The following is a 20,871-nucleotide window of genomic DNA, read 5'->3' on the forward strand; positions in this document are numbered from 1 at the left end:
TCCCACAATGGGGTACTTTACAATGCGAGTGCTTGTAACTAATACAGGCTGCCACAGGAGGCGCCATTTAGTACAAGGCTGAAACTCATAAGAGTGTGTATGGAGAAGCTCCATCAGGGCCGTGTGGTTCCCCTGGGACTCTCTGCTCTCTGCAGACGTGCTAACAGCTGCACCAGGGAACCACACGAGGCTGCAGCTAAAAGGACGACTGTGTTTTCGTTGTCGCGGTGGTAGAAAATAATCTAATTACCAGAGCAGCCTGGATGTTTCCCTGTTACCTGTCTGTGTTTAGACTTCTATTTCTGCAAGTCACCGTGTTCCGCACCTTCACAGATGGTTTATGATCTCCAATCAGACTCGGGGGACATTTCTGTCCAACATCTCACCATTAGACACAACACTGTCTCCAATACCAAACCGTGGGTGAGCGGGACGCCGTATTATTAGAACAACATCTGTTTGAGATGCACAGAGTGGTGGCATTAGAGGAGCCCAACGCTAACGTTCCACGTTTCTGCTGTCAGATGCAGATGCTGTGTTTCTATTTCAGCGAGTGACGGGAGAGTGTGCCTCCACTGTGCAGCTGAGGATGAAATGATATAGGCATTTTATTAAATGCCTCTCCAGAGAGACAAATGAAGCAAACATGGTTAGACGCCTTTGTTTACACGTTATGAGTTTTCCACTTTCATTTGTTTCTACACAACTCACAAAACTGAAGGGCCATAGAACACCGGCGGAGGACATGTCTGATGGACGCAGGGAGTCTCTCCGTGCTTCTACGTCTGACTTTTATAAAGCTCATTTGCGATCATCTCGGCGGCGCTGCACGGCTGCTTGTAAAAACAAATCAACTGGTCTGCTCGCCTCTCACACACGTCGGTTGCACAAACACACACATTTTCTTCTGTAAATTCCGAGGTCCATGATCAAATGTCTCGATCCCAAACCATTTCATTTAATTAGACTCGTTCATAAACATTTTTTTTTACATCTTGCCCAGTGCACCTAAGTAATTATTAGTTACAAAGCGACTGAATGTAGTTTTTTTTTTTTTTGCTTTTGAAATGTTGAACTGTTTCTTCAACTGAGTGTTTTCAGTGGTGTGAAGCGAGCCATTAAATCAGCTAATTAAGCCCGAATACTGATAATCTGTGGTGGCTCTGGCAGAAATTATTTACGACTCACTTCCCCTGTTCTGACGCCGGGGCCCAACATAAAATGCCCTCACGCTCGTTTATTGTACTGAGATCGAGAACCAATTATGTTCTCTTGCCAGAGGAATTGAATGGAACCCACTCCCTGCTACGTCTCTATCCTTTAAACTGACGGTAAACACATAATCTCTCTTGTATGGTGTTTGCTTGTTTCGTCTCAAAGGGCCAGATGTTCCACTGTCATTGCGAGGCATAAATACACAAAACCCACACAGCTGCAACTGCAGCAGATGGGAAAAACTTAATTTGGAATAAAAGTTTCACAACCGACTTCCTGCCTCCAGTCTGGACATTTTTAAACAAAACTGTTAACATCTCACTGAGTAATAAAGTGGATTTCAAGGAAACGTTTCACTCTCTGTGTACCTGTGTGATTTAAATGATTGTTTGCGTTTCTGTACGGAGGGGCGGAGTCTAACGTACATAAGGTCTATTTGCATACTTTTATCCGAAGGAAAAAAAAGAGACAGCAGTTCAGTCTTTTACTGAACATGTACCTTCAAATGGAAGACTGATTTATCCAATAACGTTTACGCCTGTCTGAGTCCATCACGTCTCAGAAATACGCAGACTTGGTAATCTCCACGTTAGTCAGGGTTTAAAAGACTTGCTAATCTCCACGTTAGTCAGGGTTTAAAATCTGGAAACTGACGCAAACTCCCCACTCATCAGAGTGAAGGTCTATTGGAAAAATAATCTTAAAGTCTTAATTTATTCCTCACAGAAAAAGAAGCAGGGATGCTGTGAAAAATTATATATTTGACAGAATCTGATCTGTAACGGATGTTTGTTCGGATGAGGAACTCTCTAACTTTGTTGTTTTTGTTTGAGATGGAGGGTTATAAAGAAATAAAATCAAACAAACGTTGTATCCATCCATCCATCCATCCATCCATCCATCTATCTAAATGGTAGGATAAAGATATTCCAAATATGGTTCTGTCTTTTGCCTTGTTCACCTCCATGTTCTCTATAGTAATCAAGCCGTCAGGCCTCGACTGTCTGAGAGGGTGTGGCTACGTTAGTTGTACGTATCAAAGAAACAGTATCATGTCAAGCATGCAAATTGAGATTCTTACGAATCCTTTTCATGTAAATTCATCTCAAACTTCTCACACACTACAGGATATTTTGATGTAATTGAAGAATATTTTACTCCGTTCCCGTGGGGATGCTGTCGAGGTGTCGTTTTCAGAGACGGGTGCCAATCACAACAGAACAGCTTCTTAGCGCTGTATCTGATGGCGGAGCTGCATGTGCCCCCCCCCCCCCCCCCCCCGCCCCTCACTCCGTCTCTCCTCACTCTTCACGTCTCGCACCATCACACAAACACACTGTCACAGAGACGGCCGTGAACAGAATGGACTACGTGTGTGTGAATTTGCATATAAACACAGTGAACAAGTGAGACCTGATCATGAGAAGTAACACTGAACCTACAGTGTTCTGTGGACGGATGAAGAGCTAAGATCCAAGGGGGAGTTAAAATGGGTGGTTCTTGTTTTATCACCCCAGACTGAACCAGTGCAGCACAGACGGAAACTCACTCCATTCCTGGACGGAATTAACAACAGTTGTTTTTAAAATTAAAAATGCAATTGAAACATTTGAACACACAGCACAGTTGCCTGGTGTCATCAGTCGCTGCCAGTTCCAGTTCCAGCTCCAACATATGGACGCTGCTGTCCAGCTCGTGCCAGTTTTACCAAAACCTCAGACAGGCTGCCTGTGGTGGGATTTGACCTCTTCACACACTGGGAATATCGTGAAAAATAAAATTCAGCATCACTTTTGACCCTTAGAGGGCACTACTGCACACAATGACCCAGGTATATAGTTTATGTTCTGTCAATTCAGGATCTACAAATATAATAAATAACCATTTATTTTGGTGCTTTAGAAAAGCAGTTGGGACAGTGTTTATCCCAGGCGTTCTCGTCACGTAAACATCGACTGCATCAGTTGTTCCCTCTCCATCATGGCAGGTGAGGAGTCTGAGGTCACCTTTTAAATTCATTACATCACCACGCCCATTATGTCTATTAGTTATCTGAAGAGTCACATTAGTGTGAATGTGTTGAATATTCCTCTATTTACTCCAGACGAACACAGTCACTGCACTTTAATGCCTGGTGGAAATGATTCCAGACAGAGAGAGAGGGAGAGGAGAGGGGTGAGGTGAGGTGGGGGAGGAAATAGGATCTCAGAGCAGTTTATTGACGATCCTTGTGCATAATAATGAGCGGACTTTGCAGAGAAAAAGAGAAATCTCATGACTCACCCCATATTCTTGATCTATGAGCTCAGGTTTGAGCAGGAAGTCTGGGTAGCCAGTCATCACCATCATGTGTTGCAACTGTGGGGGAGGGGGGGGGGGGGGGGGAGGAGCATTAGAAGTGTCCAGCAATATATTTGCAGACAGAAGAAATAATATTGTAGGATTACAGATTATGTAGCTAGAACTAAGTTAAAGCTAAAAACTGATATACAAAAATATTTAGCAAAATTCAACCAAAACAATAATTAAAAAAAACCCCAACAGTATATCTCAGAAATCTGAATTTCTTAATTTTTCCTCAAAATTATGATTATGAAAATGGACGATTGCCCCTTTAAAAGGGGTTATTTAAGGTCTAACTTACCTTTTACCAAACAGACCCTGTTATTCATAACCGTTTAAGTACAGCATTTTTGACAAGAAACCTAACTATTGGTTCACACATGCATCAACTAAGTTGGCAACCCAACAAAGGAAACAGCTAAATTGCTACAATTGAGCAACATGCTAACAGGACCATAAGCTAGCGATTGTCAAAACCTCCTGTAGAAAGAGTTCATTTCCTGCCGCGGTGCCAAACTTGCCTTAAAGACTAACAATAACTCATAACTGCTTACACACAGCCATTGGTGCACACCAGCATCAGCCAATCAAGCGACCCAGTCCTAATAGGATTACAGATCAGGTCTTTAATTCAAGGGAGCCCCTTAAAAGGATTATACCTTCAGATTGTAAAAGTATTCAGGAGCCCACAGCCTGCAGCAGCAGCAGCAGCAGCAGCAGCAGCAGCAGCAGCACACAGAGCGGAGGCCAGGAGGCCTGGATTAGTCAGCCTTCACTTTTCAATGTCAAACCCTGGGTGTATCCTATCACACACTTTCATCTGACTAATCAATCAATCCAATACCCAGAATAAAAACAGCCCCGTGGAAAGAATTAAATCCCGTACAAAGACTAATCGGATGTGACAAGGAGGCGTGTTCTTGATATTGGTTTCACAATCCAAACCTTGGCTCGGGCTGCTTCCTTGGTGGTTTCATCCATCCAGTCCAGCTCCTGCAGACGGAGGTCCAGGGAGTGTTTGACGTCTTCCACCAGCTCCTGGACCTGGACACATTTGAGTTATACCACCTAAATTACCAACGTCCTCAAAGCATTTGTCAAACATATGCTGTTTTATTTACATGTCGTTCCGTGTGGAACAAACGGTTGGTTTCCAGAAGAAACGGACTTACGCCTGGGAGACATTATGAAGGGCTAAAAGTTTCCGAAAACCCGCCAAAAAATGGTTCCACATCCGAACTCTTCGTAGTGGTCCTTACTGGAAAAAGCAGCGATGTTTGTTTATGTATTTTCACCATGTCTACTCACTTAGCGAAAATAAGAGCGCTTCCTATTTTACAAGCCGTACACTTTGCCACGGGCAGCTCCGGATCCTTCCTCCATGTTTTATTGATTGCTGTATCAGAGAGCCTGCAGCCAATTAGTCCCGCCAATCAGTCCGGCTGAATTAGTGAGGAGTGAGGAGACGCACCGCACCGCTCGCTGTGCATGAGTGAGGGTGAGCCAATCTTCTAACGTGTTCTCATACAACCTTGTACCTGAGGTCAAATGTACCTGCTCTTGACACGGTATATTTTACGTCTCCACTTCTCAGAGTAAGTGCCGGTGTTATTCAGCCTGACAGAGACAGTGTAACAGCCTGGGAAGGAGAGGCTGTCTGGGTAAGAAAAGGTAAACAAATAAGTTCACTTAAGTTTACGGCTCCTTCAGCATCACTGATTTAATGTTTAAAAACTGTACGTTTCCATGAATTCATCACCGGCTTAAACCTGTCGGAAAACGTCAGTTACCAAGTTGTAGGAATTTCTTTTTCACACCAGCAGATTGAATTGTCTGAAGGAGATCTCACTTCTCCTATGATGTGATATGTAATTTTCATAAAAAGTAAAAATAGACTGTAGACTGTGAAAGGTTCCTGTTCATTTTCTTCTCCACCTTTCTCTCCCGAGCGTACGAGGAAACAACAGTGGACGATGCATATTTTAAAAGTTGTAAACACGATGTTACAACTTTTCTCCTCAGTTTGTCTGATGAGTCTGTGTTAGTGGGACTGAAGTCCTTGTTTTAGAGACTGTCCGAAATTATCGGCCTGATATTAGCATAATTATGTAATATCTGTAAGTGTTGTTATTGGTTTTACTGCCGCTAACGAAAACCAGATAACAAAATGCCTGGGTTTTGTCAAACCCTGCAAGGGTCCTGAGATGTTTACTGCAGTTTTGGGCAGTTTACGGCTGCTTCTATCAATATGGGTTGATATCGGAATTGGAAATTAAGTGTTTGGACAATATTGTACATTAGCAAAAAGCTAATATCAGACCTCCAACGTAGGGACGGCTGAATTTAATGAATGTTACACCAGTGTACGACCCAAAAGGACAATTTTTAAGTAAAGGATTTTTAAAAAAAAAACTTCTTGCATCTGATTGGCTAATTGGAGTCTCTCAGTAGAAACAAGACAACAAAAGCATGACGTGACAAATTATCACTGATTCTCCAAGTCAGGGCTGAATCAAGGATGGAAACTCTTTTGAATCTCGGTGAAGGACTGTTCTTCTGCGAAGGAGCCTCTAAATTCTAACATCTGTCCTTCACTCAGAGAATTTACAGGCATGAGATTTTTTTTTTTTTTTTTTGCGCAGAAAAATTCAATTACACAGAAGCAACGAAGCAAAGAATGTCGAAATTCTCACCGCTGTACTTGAAAATAAAACATTCTAGTCATCCAGCTTTGGTAGAATTATTTCTATTATTAAAAGATCCTTCACATCCAATGATAGTTTAATCATGGAGGGAGACACATGTCATTGGGGCTCAAACTATTTTTTCCTGCTACTACACTACAATAGTCAGCAAGGTTGTAGCATTTTAAATTTAGCTTTTTTTTTTTAGTTTGTTGTTGGGTTGAATCTAGCTGCAGAACAACACGCAACATTTGGTCCAAGTGCATTGGAGTTTCTAGGCACTCAGAGCTCCACATAACCACTCCTATAATCGGTTTTTTTTTTTTTACCAAACTAAAAGGAAGCTTTGCAGCAGGCTTTAAGTAGGTTTTTTTTTACCAAACTTAAAGGAAGCTTTGCAGCAGGCTTTGAGTTTGAGCTTCATCTTTCTTTACCCAAAATGAAGGTAACATTCTGAATGATTTGAATCCTTAGACGCGGCTAAGATGCAGATATAATAGTGCTTCCTGTTCTAGTTGTTTGACAAAACCATCAAATGAGACAGCAGTAAATCTTCCATCAAAACTTTTTGACCTATAGAAGCTAAAACAAATTTCTTCAGTGGATGTTGAAACTGAGGAGCAGTTTAAGTTTGTAGGACACTGGTTCTATTTTGGAATCTTCCAAAAAAAAAAAAATCTTTTCTTCATCATTACCGCAGCCATTTTTTCAGTTTGGCCAAGAATCTGAATTCACAGCCGGTTCTCACAGAGGGTGCACAGCAGCATGTGGCTGCAGCGCAGACAGGCTCATGACAAAAATACCAGAAATACATTCAACCATGTTCAGGTTTCACTGCACATAAAAATCCCGGCGTCTGACACCATCTATGCAGGCTGCATTTTTGCCATGAGTGTGTAGTGTTTTCCCCCCCAAATGTCAGGTATTTTATAAGCATTATCCCGGTGCTTTCTAAAAGTACCACAAGCAGAATTTTTACTCCTGAATGGCTGGGGGACATGTTGTGTCCCTCAGCAATCTCACCACACTTCGGGATAACAACACAGCTTGTCTTTCCCACTCTGTCTGCTGTCAGACTTCCAGCTCCTGATGCTCATTAATTCCTGGTCATGCTGAGCCAAGCAGCATCAGTGAGTCAGTCAAGGCTACACACATTGCCACTGGCCTCAGGTCTGGTACCTCTGGTGTTCATAATGAGCTCTCCAACCTGTGTGTTCACGCCAGCATTGTACAGACTGCTGTCTTGGAGCCATGTGAAGTGTTGAGAATGAGGACAGCATCAGTGTGTATGACTCTCAAACCAGTACTTAGAGTCTTGGCTGTACTAAAAAAAAAGAAAGAAAAAGACCTAATGTGTCGCTTTACTGAAAAGTCCAATTCTACATTTTCCTGCAAGAATTTCAGCCAAATATTCCAGTTTCAAAAGTCCCAGCTAATCATCCCGGATTGAGTTTTGATCGGAAGTCACTACAGATAGAAGTTAAATATTCAAAGCCGTGGTCTGCACGGATGTAGTAAAAAACCCTGATGAGAAAAAGAAAAAAAAAATCAATATCTCACTTGTAGAAATTAGATCTGAGTCCGTAGCCAATCCTTCCTAATCTGGGATTAGACTCGATTGATAGTGTCTGAAGCAGGAAAACAACAGTTGTTCATCAGAGAGAAGTAGACGAAAAAAAAAGAAAGAGAAATACCAGATCGAACATGACACGGTCACAGGGGGCGCTGCAATCAATTAAAGATCAGGGGGTCAACCTGACATCGAGACACGGAACCAAAATGAAATCTTTCTCTTGGTCTGGCTGTCTGTACATGGGAAAGAAATCAGTCGTCTGGTTGAAAAAAAAAAAAAGGAATTGGATGCAGTTTTTGTTTTTCACACAAAGACTGTTGTAGAGGAAGTCAGTGAAACAGTCAGCCTTGTGTTTTTAATAATAACCTGAATTTACATTTTGTGGTTTGTCTCACAGCTAGTTTCTGGCAGACAGTACTTCTAAGTACTTTGAGTTTACAGTAAACTTACAGAGAGAGAAAAATGCCCAGTAAACAAGTGGCTGGATTAGCTGTGTAAACAACTTTTCTTAATGAAAATGTTCAACTTCAACATATGTTCGGTGCAGAAACTTTGCTTAGTCGCAGTCTTTATCTCTACAGTAAAGCACTTTTAGTTTTAAACATTGTTGGTGTAATTGGTGGACAACGAGACGCTGTGTCTGCAAGAGGGAAGTGCTGATCCCTGTTCCACCAACAGTTTTGTATTTGTATCTCATTTTTGGGAAAAGACCATGAAGTGTTTTATTATTAGGTTGAATGAGGTCAACTTTGTGTCCCGCTTCATGGTCTGTGTTTGGAATTGAGACGTTGTCCTGCACTGTGATATGTTTGAGCTGAAGACTGCATGGACACGAACACTATCTATCTATCTATCCATCCATCCATCCACCCATCCATCCATCCATCCATCCATCTATAAAATGGACCACAAGAAGAAAAAGTGCAGCTTCAGTTGCCAGTGGGAAATTCTCCAGAGCACAAAGATATTTCTGTGTTTTGTGCCACTACTTTCTCAGTCACGGGGTGAAGATGATATAAAACAGCTCAACGCATGTGATAAAAAAAGAGCTGCTAACAGTGAAGTTTTAAAGTTAACAAAGATAGAAATACAACAAATAATGTTCATGTTTCAAATCCTTGACTAATTAACATTTGGTTCTCGTTTGTGACCTTATTTAACATTATTTAACATCTTTAACATTTTCCAACTGGGGCATAATCTGTCACACAATTGATGGATCGGGACCTGGTCAGTGAGTCACAATGTGGGGGGTGGGGTACGGACCACTGCGTGAATGAGTTCTATGTGTTATATATATTTTTTTGTTGTTGTTTATTTTTTTTATTTCTTCCACAGAGGAAACATTTCTCTGGTTTGTGATTTAATTTTCTTTGTCCAATCAGAGCAGCAGATTTGTTATTATAAATAATTACATTATTTTCAATGAAGTTCTGACTTTGTTGAAATTACATTATTTTCAATGAAGTTCTGACAGTTATTAGCTGTGGACTGGAGGTCAATGTTTGGTGGCAAATATTAGTTTTGTCTGTGGGGGCGCTGCAGGATAGTGAAACGTGGAGAACACTGCCCCCAGCTGTACACGGCTGCTAGTTTCCTTTAACAAAAATATTTTTAATGAAAAACGTTATGACTTCATCCTTAAAACAACATTTTCTGTTTCTCTCTCTCTCTTCATGGAGGCAGTGTGACAGAGTTACACCTGGTCTTCCATTAATAACAGCAAGACCTGGGAAACAAAAAGTTTCAATTTAGCTCCTGCACATAAAATGTCATTATTGCCTGCCTGTCTCCGTTGCATCAGACCTGCTTTACAATCCTGAGCTTTGGCGGAGATTTAAGGAAGAGTAGAAAGGAATGTAAAAGTAGAAAAGTGTGTACGGTTGGACAGTGAGAGTAGAAGGAGAAGGAGGAATAAAAGGTGGAAGCGAAAGGATCGGGGGGGGGGGTTAAACAAAAAGTCTGGGGTCGTAGAGGTCAGAAATCCCATTGGGAGTCTCATCCCCATGTTGTACCGCTGTCATGAGACTTGATAAGAATACATAAGGGGAGGATTAAGGTGAAAGAGAGCGGGAACAAGAGTCAGAGGAGGAGATTAGAAAAGACTGACCTGAGCCAGGAACAAAATACTGTAGAAACAAAAAAGGCTCAGAGCTCAGAGAGGTGTGATGGACACGACCAAGGTGGCTGTTTAGGAGCAGGACTGAATCACATGTCAGAGGACAAGATGGGAAACAGAGGAGACGGGAAGAGGACAGACAGAAAGAAAGAAAGAAAGAAAGATAGAAAGAAAGAAAGAAAGAAAGAGAGAAAGGAAGGGGCAAAATGAAAGGAAAGATATAAAAAACTTTATAAAGACCGTGGCTTTGATAAAGAAAAAAAAAGAAACTTAACAAAAAAAGGAAAAAAGAGGAAGACAGTCATGAGGAAAGAAATCAAGAAAGACAGAAAAATAAATTAAAAAGAAAGAGTTAGAGAGAAAAAAAAAGGACTTTCACGGCACAAAGTCACTGAAAAATGATCTAATTTAAACGTTAGGTTTCCAAGTTGGAAAGCCTGAAAGATTATAATTGTTGAAATGATGTATATTCATATAAATGTAATCAAGCCCAAGGTCAGTCATGTGGGTTTCACTCCAACTGCCTTTGAACGTGGACATTTTTTTTTTTACATGCAGCCAATTGGGACTGCAGACAAACTGCTAATTACTGCCCACATTTGAGTCCAAGTGCTGGAAACATTTTTATTTTGCCGTAATGATCATCATCAGGCAGTTACAGCGTGACACAGGGTTCAATCTCCAAATGACTGTTTCAAATCAAACCGCTGCCTCGCTGCAAACCCCACACTGTTGTGTCCTCCGCTTTATTTGAGTTCAACAACAGTGTAAATGGCTTTCCGGTTGCATTGTGACGGCAACAATAGTTGCCAAAAATGTTGTTTAATCATCTGAAAGTAAGTTTGTTTCCATCGGTGGAGCTCAGAGAGTCGCATGCATTTAGATGTTTTGATTCCTAATCAGAACTCAGCAGAGTGTGAGAAAGTATTGGTTTGGACTTGGGTAGGGTCTGTGTGTCTGTGTGTGTCTGTGTGTGTGTGTGTGTGTGTGTGTGTATAAAGTCTAGGGCTCAGCTCGGCTTAGAGATTTCTAAATGAAATTGATTCCTATTTGTCTCCCATTTTCTCTGAATCGTGTCCTGTCTGAAGACTGATCTCCTGGAGTGATTGCAGGTGGACTGGTAATCTCTGTCAATCTCATCCCACGCTCTACGTGATTATAGTTTTTATAATGGGCCATGAAATGGTATTAAAAGAAATAATGTTATGAAAAAGTCCTTTTAAATACATTTCAAAATATATAAATATTCTAAGATAAGTTTAATTTAGGGAAAAAAACACTTGCAGAATTCTTTTTTTTAATTCTGAGCGATGTTTTCCACTGCAGGTCACAACCTGATAATTATGCTAATTAATAAGTGTTTCATGGAAAATTATACTATTTCACTTAATTGCTCTAAAACCCCCCTAAAGCCTCTCAGAGGCAGAGTCAGTGTTGGCTTCACTGTGGGAGACTATACTATTTCATTTAATTGCTCTAAAACTCTAAAGCCTCTCAGAGGCAGAGTCGGTGTTGGCTTCACTGTGGGAGAAAAGTCCTTTACTGGTCCATGAACCAGGGGTTGAGGACCCCTGATTTAGCCTGTTTGAAACTCGTCATCTCAACTTAAATACGAACCCATTCTTCGTTTCACCTTATACCTATTCACAACCTTTAATTATTTGTAAGGATGGAGAAGAGCAATGTAAAATGAAGTTATTAAAAAAAATCCTCCATCACACCTTCATTTAGATACTTTTCATCAAACGACCACACTTCATGAAGTTGGAGCAAGTTTGTAAAACAAGAGTGCAGAGCGCCATCTGTGTCCATTTGGGGACCGCATGTGTCAACAGAGATTGTTGCTGAGGTCAACTACAATCATGTCTGCAGCGTTCCTTCTAGAAAAGTCGGCTTAATAAGACTCACACGGCAGACTCTGTTCCTCTGGTCGGCCTAATGACTCTCTGCCCACACCTCGTCTCATGTGAAGCTAACAACCCGAAAGTAGGTCAAAGTTTTCCAACAGTTAGTCGGAACTGAAGATGCCTCTTAAATGAGAGGTGAAAAGTACGAACCAGTGAGTCCAGTTTGTTACTGGTTCTATGGTTCGATCCTCCTGTGTATCACAGACCAAAAAAATAATCAGGTGAAGGTCCAGTTCAACAACAAACTTCAACCTTTCATTAATGTTTCAGCAGGTGAATTTATAAATAAAAAAGAAAACAGATTTATCACATATGAAAAAAAATTCTGGTTCAATTTTGTCAGTCCAATAATTTTGGAAGGAATAAAAATAAAGAATGGAATGTTTTTAGAACTGAAGAGAATTAAAGTGTAAATTTAAGTCTTTCTGGTCTGAAAACCACATTTTCTTCATCCACTTTATGTTTTTTTCTTTTTCTCCATGCCAAGTGAATAAACCTCAATTTTCTTCTGCCACTCACTGTGATGTGGGTCTAATTCACTGACAGGAAAGTCCAAATGCATGAATTTGATTGGCTGATTAGTCTCAGATGAGAACAAATACATCCCCAATAAGTGTCATGTTTGGCCAGGAAGGTCAGAAATCCCACAGAATTCCAAAGACAAACCAGTTCTGTTGAACACTTCCTTATGCACCATGAGGTGCCGGCACCCTCATGGTTATTTTGGCAACCTGTCTCAGCCCTGAGATGTTACATATATATATATATATATATACTGTATGTATATATATATATATATATGTATATATGTATATATATGTATATACTGTATGTATATATATATATATATATGTATATATATACATATATATACATACATATATATATACATATATATACATATATACATATATATATATGTATATATGTATATATATATGTATGTATATATATGTATATATATATGTATGTATATATATGTATATATATACATATATATATATGTATATATGTATATATATATATATATATACAGGTTTCAGAGCATCAACATTTGGATTCTAACCAACCCAAACATAATCTATTTGAGCCCATTTTCTGAGCGGAGGAACAAGTTGTCAATTTCTGATGCATTTTGACACAATGAGGATACAAATATAAGAAGAAGCAATGCAGTAAGAATTTAAATGGCGAGACAACCTTGACAAGAGTCTTCCCTCCATCCATCATCCATACGTACTGTCAGACAGTCATCCGTACCTTGGCCTTGCTCTGCGAGGAGAAGTGGTGCTGGACAAACAGAGCGCCCAGCGCCATGCCAAAGTGTTTGTTGGCCTGCGTGAGGCAGAGTCTGCTCAGCTCCAGCTGCTGCTCCGTGCCGTCGATCTCCCGAGAAAACTCGTGAATGGAGCTGCGGAAGGCGGTGGACAGGTGCTCACTTAGTGCCGCCACGATGCGCCACAGCATGTAGTTGTGAAGAACCCTGAGACCAAGACAGAAAGACAAAAAAAAGGACACTGAGGTGAGTTCCACGATCTTTAATTGCGTTTGCACTCAGTGTTTTGATTAAAAATCCAACATTGTTACAAAGGAAAACATTTTCTAATATATCCTGGTTAGAATTGTTGCCAGAACCAGCTGAGCGTTTATGTATTTTTCAATTTGCAACAACTTTTTGTAACTGATTGGATCCATTATCTTAACTTACTTAACTTATACAGGGTTTAATGAAATCCAAGTTTGGCCTGTTTTTGTATAATAATCAGAGCCGTCAGTGTTTTTGTAAAATTCCATTAACGTTAGAGTGAAATGTTGGTGTTCTTATTAATTCTGATGAAAGTCTGATGAAAAGAGACAAATGAAAAAGCCAATGTCTGTGCCTATAAGTCAGGGAAAAAACATGTCTGTTTTATATTAAGTCTCTGAAGATTACACTCTGGAAATGTAGGAACAAAAGGCAAACAACAACAACAACAACAACAAAAAACTAGATATCAGTTAGTATTTAAAATAAACTGAGCAAGAATTGGTTTAAATAAAAACTTTACCACCTTCAGCCGAAGAGTAACTACTACTATAACTACAAACAAAACAATAATAATAATTGAATTTCAATATGTGGAAAACACAACAAAAAGATAAATAAGAACTAGTCTGTGGTATTAGACGCTTTATAGCCATTGATGCTAGCTAGCTAGCTCATTAGTTATCAATTAAGTTTTCCTACGCTGATATAGAAAAACTATATCAGTGTTGACAAAAACTCAAAAACATTTATTTCCACTGTTTTCTTTTGTCTCTGGTTTAAAAAGTCTCTCTTTTTTTTTTTTTAAAGTTCATTGTTTTGCTCGAAGGAGAGCCACCACAGCACACACTTGTGTCTCCGTCAAGTGACATCTGCTCTGCCCAACTGTAATCTACAACGCGGCCCCGAGCTCATGTTTTTCCATTTGCCCTCCGAGCCCTGCGAGACTCCAGGAAGTTGGAGGGGAAAACAAGAGGGAGACAGTGATGGAGAGTGAAGAGTGAGGAGTCAAGAGGGTGTGACAGTTAAGGAACAGCTCGCTCTGATCCCGCGTGCCTCTCAGTCAAGGAGCAGCGGAGGGGTGAGGAAAATGCCGAGTGGGAGGCGAGAGGACGGATCATTCATTTATGTATTCCAGCTGTGTCTTTCCCTCCTCCAAACCCACACACTGGGCTGCTGCGTCCTAGTGGTAGCCAGTGGTTGCGCGCACATTTAATGGACCCTGTAGGAACAATTGCCCCAGTGCTCCTGCTGTGTGATCTCCATTTGAACCTTCAGGCATGCTGTTGATGTTATTTCCCTATTTTCTGACTGCAACCGCGGATATTAAATCAAAACCACCTTGGCTACAGCTCTACAAACGTCCTGCCAGCCCAGCTCCTGTACGGTGAATTTAAACGAAGGGAAAAAGCAGGTGACAGCCAGGAGAGCGTCAGGTGGCGTCCTTCATCATCAGCCACCGCCGGCTCATCAACATGTGTTACCTGCGTTGCTGCTTTGCTTGATTAGCTGCTTGCTGTAACATCATTATCACCTGTTAGCTGCAGATTTGACGCTCGTCAGCGCAGACCTGAACACGAGAGTTAACGGAGTACGACGTGGAAAAATCCTAATGATTGAACTCAGGAGTTACAACAGACCCTGAACGTGACACCACTGTATGTGATAGTTTATTATAACTGATGTTTAGCACAAAAATGTTCTGATCAGGGCTCATTTATTTTAAGCAAATGAAAAAGCCAATGTCTGTCCCTATGAGTCTGTTTTATATTAAGTCTCTGAAGATACAAATGAAAAAGCCAATGTCTGTGCCTATAAGTCAGGGAAAAAACATGTCTGTTTTATATTAAGTCTCTGAAGATTACACTCTGGAAATGTAGGAACAAAAGGCAAAAAACAACAACAACAACAACAAAAAACTAGATATCAGTTAGTATTTAAAATAAACTGAGCAAGAATTGGTTTAAATAAAAACTTTACCACCTTCAGCCGAAGAGTAACTACAACTATAACTACAAACAAAACAACAATAATAATTGAATTTCAATATGTGAAATACACAACAAAAAGATAAATAAGAACTAGTCTGTGGTATTAGACGCTTTATAGCCATTGATGCTAGCTAGCTAGCTCATTAGTTATCAATTAACTGATGCTAGCTAGCTCATTAGTTATCATTTAAGTTTTCCTACACTGATATAGAAAAACTATATCAGTGTTGACAAAAACTCAAAAACATTTATTTCCACTGTTTTCTTTTGTCTCTGGTTTAAAAAGTCTCTCTCTCTTTTTTTAAGTTCATTGTTTTGCTCGAAGGAGAGCCACCACAGCACACACTTGTGTCTCCGTCAAGTGACATCTGCTCTGCCCAACTGTAATCTACAACGCGGCCCCGAGCTCATGTTTTTCCATTTGCCCTCCGAGCCCTGCGAGACTCCAGGAAGTTGGAGGGGAAAACAAGAGGGAGACAGTGATGGAGAGTGAAGAGTGAGGAGTCAAGAGGGTGTGACAGTTAAGGAACAGCTCGCTCTGATCCCGCGTGCCTCTCAGTCAAGGAGCAGCGGAGGGGTGAGGAAAATGCCGAGTGGGAGGCGAGAGGACGGATCATTCATTTATGTATTCCAGCTGTGTCTTTCCCTCCTCCAAACCCACACACTGGGCTGCTGCGTCCTAGTGGTAGCCAGTGGTTGCGCGCACATTTAATGGACCCTGTAGGAACAATTGCCCCAGTGCTCCTGCTGTGTGATCTCCATTTGAACCTTCAGGCATGCTGTTGATGTTATTTCCCTATTTTCTGACTGCAACCGCGGATATTAAATCAAAACCACCTTGGCTACAGCTCTACAAACGTCCTGCCAGCCCAGCTCCTGTACGGTGAATTTAAACGAAGGGAAAAAGCAGGTGACAGCCAGGAGAGCGTCAGGTGGCGTCCTTCATCATCAGCCACCGCCGGCTCATCAACATGTGTTACCTGCGTTGCTGCTTTGCTTGATTAGCTGCTTGCTGTAACATCATTATCACCTGTTAGCTGCAGATTTGACGCTCGTCAGCGCAGACCTGAACACGAGAGTTAACGGAGTACGACGTGGAAAAATCCTAATGATTGAACTCAGGAGTTACAACAGACCCTGAACGTGACACCACTGTATGTGATAGTTTATTATAACTGATGTTTAGCACAAAAATGTTCTGATCAGGGCTCATTTATTTTAATTTTTATTTGTTTTAATATATGTTATTTTATGTTCATTTAATAAACTAGAGGTGAAATTATTCACTTTTTACCTGTTAAGAAGTTTAAAACCAAAAGTGTCTTCAAATGCAATAATATTTACATGTCTTTTGTAATGACAGATTAATTTTGCTGTTCTTAATAAAAAAAAATTCTAGCATTTTCTAGACCGGGGTGTCAAACATATGGCCCGTGGACCAAAACCAGCCCACTGGGGAGTTCAATCTGGCCTGTTTGATGAATTTTGAAAGTGAAAAAAAAGTTTAAAAAGCATAAAATAAAAAAATTAAATTAGGAAGAAAATCAAATATACATTATTAAATTAATTTTTAAATATGATATATGGCTGTTTGTTTTAATAAATCTTATACAGTTTTAGGAAGGAAAACACTGTTTTCTTTTCTTTCTTTTTTTTCTAACAATGCAGCAGAAGAAATGAAGTTTTAAAAATAAATCTAGGACCCTCACTAGATTTACAGCTACACTAATTTGGAAAGTTAAAAGAGTTTGGGGATTGCACAAATTTTATGACTGGAGATCATCTGGAGGTTCACGTGATTTTTATTGCCCATTAAATTACAGCTAAGGTCAGGCTAACAGTTTGACTACCTAACAGAGGAACATGTAATTATCAGAGTTTGTCAGTGACTTATTATTAGATTGATGGTGTTGTCAGTTTTGTCCTTCAGTCAGAGATCAGTCAGACATGTCTGAGATTGATGCGGAGAGCGGGAGTGTGTCTGTAACAATGGGGAGAACATTATGACATTTAGTTCATATTTGGTCTGTTCTTAAGAGAACAAAATCTAAACACAAGCGGAAACTGCAGTATAAGTCCTTGACCTTTTCGTTATTTGATCACCACCTTTGGTGATCATTTATGGATAATATAACAATAGCTGATGTTAAAATCAAAAGTAGGAAAATCTGAATATTTTCTCCCCACAATATCTGCAGTATTTTGAATTCAACGCTAATTTTCTGACAGATCTTTGCTCTTATCACTTCTAAATAATTCATTTGATATCCTTAGCAGTTTTAACTGTGCCTCAAGGTAAGAAATGTATTTCTTTTCATCACGGCTTTTCTTACCTTTGTAAAACTTCAAGGCTTCAAGGGAGGATTTGAATTTAAAGACGTTTTTAATGCCACTTGCGGTGGAATTTACAGCAAATTATTTTATACTACAATAACAGTTCAAGGCTTGGCTGAAAAATTCCCTGAAATTGAAAATGAAGCCTAATGAATTATGGAGTTCAAGGATGACATTAACATACAGTAGCTCAAGAAAAAAAAAAAAAAAGTTACAATCAGATTAGTAATCTGTACTGTAACAGGACCGGACCTCAACTGGACAATTCAGCCGTCAATCAAGAGCTGTAACTACTACATAATGTATTAATATATGTTTCAGCAATTGATTATTATTTATCCAAGTTACAAATGTTGTAAATTACTTTGTGTAATAAAAAAAATGAATTTATTAAGTTGAGAAAGTCAGCAGCATGGACTTATTAAGCTATAACATTTTTTAAAGCTTTTTCAAGCCACAAACAATGACTTGGTGGGCCGCATTTGGCCCGCGGGCCTTAAGTTTGACACATATGTCTTAGACTCTCTAAGGCTTAGAGAATCATGACAACATGATTTATGGAAAAAAACTTGTCCTCAACTGAGACTGGTGAAGTATCAAGTATCATATTACACCTCTAACCCATCAGGTTCTGTGACAGCTGCAGTAACTGCTTCCTAAACACTGTCCATTTGTTGTTGTTGTTTTCTAGTAAAAACAAAACCAAAAAAAAAAAAAAAAATCTGCTGCCCTTTTATTCCCATAAGTCCCTGGTGCGATGTGACCTCAGCTCACTCTCCCCGTGTCAGTGGGGACTTTAATGGAGTCACAGTTGAGATAACAGAAAGTGAAGTCATCAGTGAGATACGATCAGGAAGTACAGGTCTTAAACACCCCTGGACTGAGCGACGGTCATTAACTAAATGTTTTCAAATGGGCTCTAGTTAAAGAGATGAACAGATACAGTCTGTGTCTGTGTGTGTGTGTCTGTGTGTGTGTGTGTCACTGCATCAACACATCAGCACAGGGAATGACTCCGCAGGATCTGGAAACTGGGGGATCTCCCCAGGTTTGAATGTCTCTTCTGTAAACTCGGACAAAGTTTTTAAATAATAAATGAAACGACAGCGTGATTGAGAGACACGCCGTCGGGAACTAGAATTACTGACTGGCTGTTGTTTTGCTGCTCCTGCCCAACTTCCTGTCTTTTGTCTTTCAGGCTCATAAACAATGCAACCAACGGCGGTTCAATATTCAGCCGGGCACAAACCGGTGTTGTGAGGCTCCAAACACATCTGTCTGAGTGTAGGTCAAATCAATGATCAATATGAACTGATTTTTTGGAGGCATTTTGAACATAATGCATCTACTATTGACGCTAAAGTTTGATTACCGTATGTGTTAAAAATGTGTTCCCCTTGCAACACGGCTGATATACTGTTTAAAAATGCGTTCCCCTTGCAACACGGCTGATATACTGAAAACAAAGTCATAACAGCAGCATTGAAGCATTGAATTCTCAACCAAATATATGAAGATTTGGATTCATATAAAACTGCAATCTCACTTCTTTGGTGAAGTCGGTTTCATTTTGATACCGACTTGTGACTGTCCATAATTCTTTTTCAAATCCTGTTGCACTGACTGTCCATAATTCTTTTCAAATCCTTTGTTTGTTTGCGACAGACGATGATGAGGAAAATGCTGGCTATCGTCCACAACGTTATCACCAAAATGAAGCTGACTTCAGCAGAGATAGTGAATGAGTTTAGCACCTTAGCCTTATGGCGTCTTTAATATTATGGGCTGTAATAACCTCAGATGTTGTTAAGTGATAAACTGACTGCTGCCCAGTAGGTGGAGACACTTACGGATGTTGATTATTCTGGGGGCAACAATAACAGGACCAAATAATGAAGCAGTAGCGACAATAAATGAAAACCCTGCACTTTTCTGTTGGACTCCTGAAGGAGACCTTCAGCATCGGGGTATTTGTCATGATTGAGGTCGAGTGTTAAAGAACATGCCTGTTGGTGCACTCTCATTTCTCTTCAGGATGCCCTGAAATGCCAACGTTAAAGGAGCCGGAGAGAGAAACGAGCGTGAGTGCACATGTACGCTCAGTTCAGACGACGCAGCTGGATATCAGACCTCCGCTGCTGAAAGCCGGGCCGCCATGAAATCGTCTGTTTGCTGAACAGCTTTGTATGGAAAAAAGGCTACGCAACTACCTGGGGTGTGTATTTTTAAAAAGTGGTGGAACTGGCGGGAGGCAAATCCTCCACAGTGTCTGCATGGACTCCGTGGATCTCTCCAGAACATAAATATGCTGTGAACACACCTAAATAAACACACGGGACGTGAAGGGATATACTACTAATCTTTAAATGTAGCCCCGTCGTCAGAGAGGGCGACACACACACACCATCCAGTACAAACACACACACACACAGTGACAGATGAACAGGGGGAGCAGATGAAGAGAGAGAGAGAGGGAGAGTAAGAGAGACATGGCCCGGTGCTTTCCCCTTCATTGGAGACCTGCTCATCTGGCTAATGGGATTGGCTGCAGTCACCCTCAGTGTACGGGGACAGGAGGCACACACACACACACACACACGTACCATGCACATACACAGACACACTCACGCACAGAGAAAGAAGAAGAGAAAAAAAAAAGAAAAATGAATGGAGGATGGGGGAGAAAGGTGTGAGCAGAATTGTATGATGGGAAAGCTATCAGTATGAGAGTAAGGGAGGAGGAGGGAGAACAATGGGAGAAAGACCGAGTCAATATACGACTGCAGGGATAGAGAGACAGAGAAAGAGAGAGACAGAGAGAGGGGGGAGTGATAGAATAGGAGAGGAGGAGATAGATGGAGATGTCAATAAAAGCCTCAAACGAAGCGGAGGAGGATGAAAAGGAAAGAATGAAAAAAAAAATAATGCACAGAAAAGAAAATGATGACTTGTAATAAAGGATTCAGGTGGAGTTGGAAGGAAGAGCGCAGAGATGAAGGTAAAGAGTTCCAGGTTCTACCAGAGGAGGTGAGGAAAAATGATTGAAAGGAAACAGAATACAATGAGGTGAGACAAGAAATGAAAAACAGAAGAGACACCGGGAGGAAGACGAACATGCCAGAAAGAAGAAGAAGAAGAAGAAGAAGAAGAAGAAGAAGAAGAAGAGGAAGAAGAAGAAGA

At 40.5% G+C, this 20,871-nt stretch overlaps 1 protein-coding gene across 1 annotated transcript in view; it reads right to left on the reverse strand.

Moving 5' to 3' along the window:
* Positions 1 to 20,871, reverse strand: part of ecel1 (endothelin converting enzyme-like 1) — a 97,871-nt gene that overhangs the window by 21,087 nt on the left and 55,913 nt on the right. Inside the window, exons 9-11 of the mRNA XM_008308769.3 lie at positions 13,102 to 13,324; positions 4,504 to 4,602; positions 3,499 to 3,573 (exon numbers count right to left, since the gene is read on the reverse strand). Coding sequence (XP_008306991.1) covers positions 3,499 to 3,573; positions 4,504 to 4,602; positions 13,102 to 13,324 — 397 coding nt within the window. The remainder of the gene's footprint in view (positions 1 to 3,498; positions 3,574 to 4,503; positions 4,603 to 13,101; positions 13,325 to 20,871) is intronic.

Source organism: Cynoglossus semilaevis, chromosome 4 (genome assembly GCF_000523025.1).
Source record: "Cynoglossus semilaevis isolate Cse_v1.0 chromosome 4, Cse_v1.0, whole genome shotgun sequence".
Classification (NCBI taxonomy): domain Eukaryota; kingdom Metazoa; phylum Chordata; class Actinopteri; order Pleuronectiformes; family Cynoglossidae; genus Cynoglossus; species Cynoglossus semilaevis.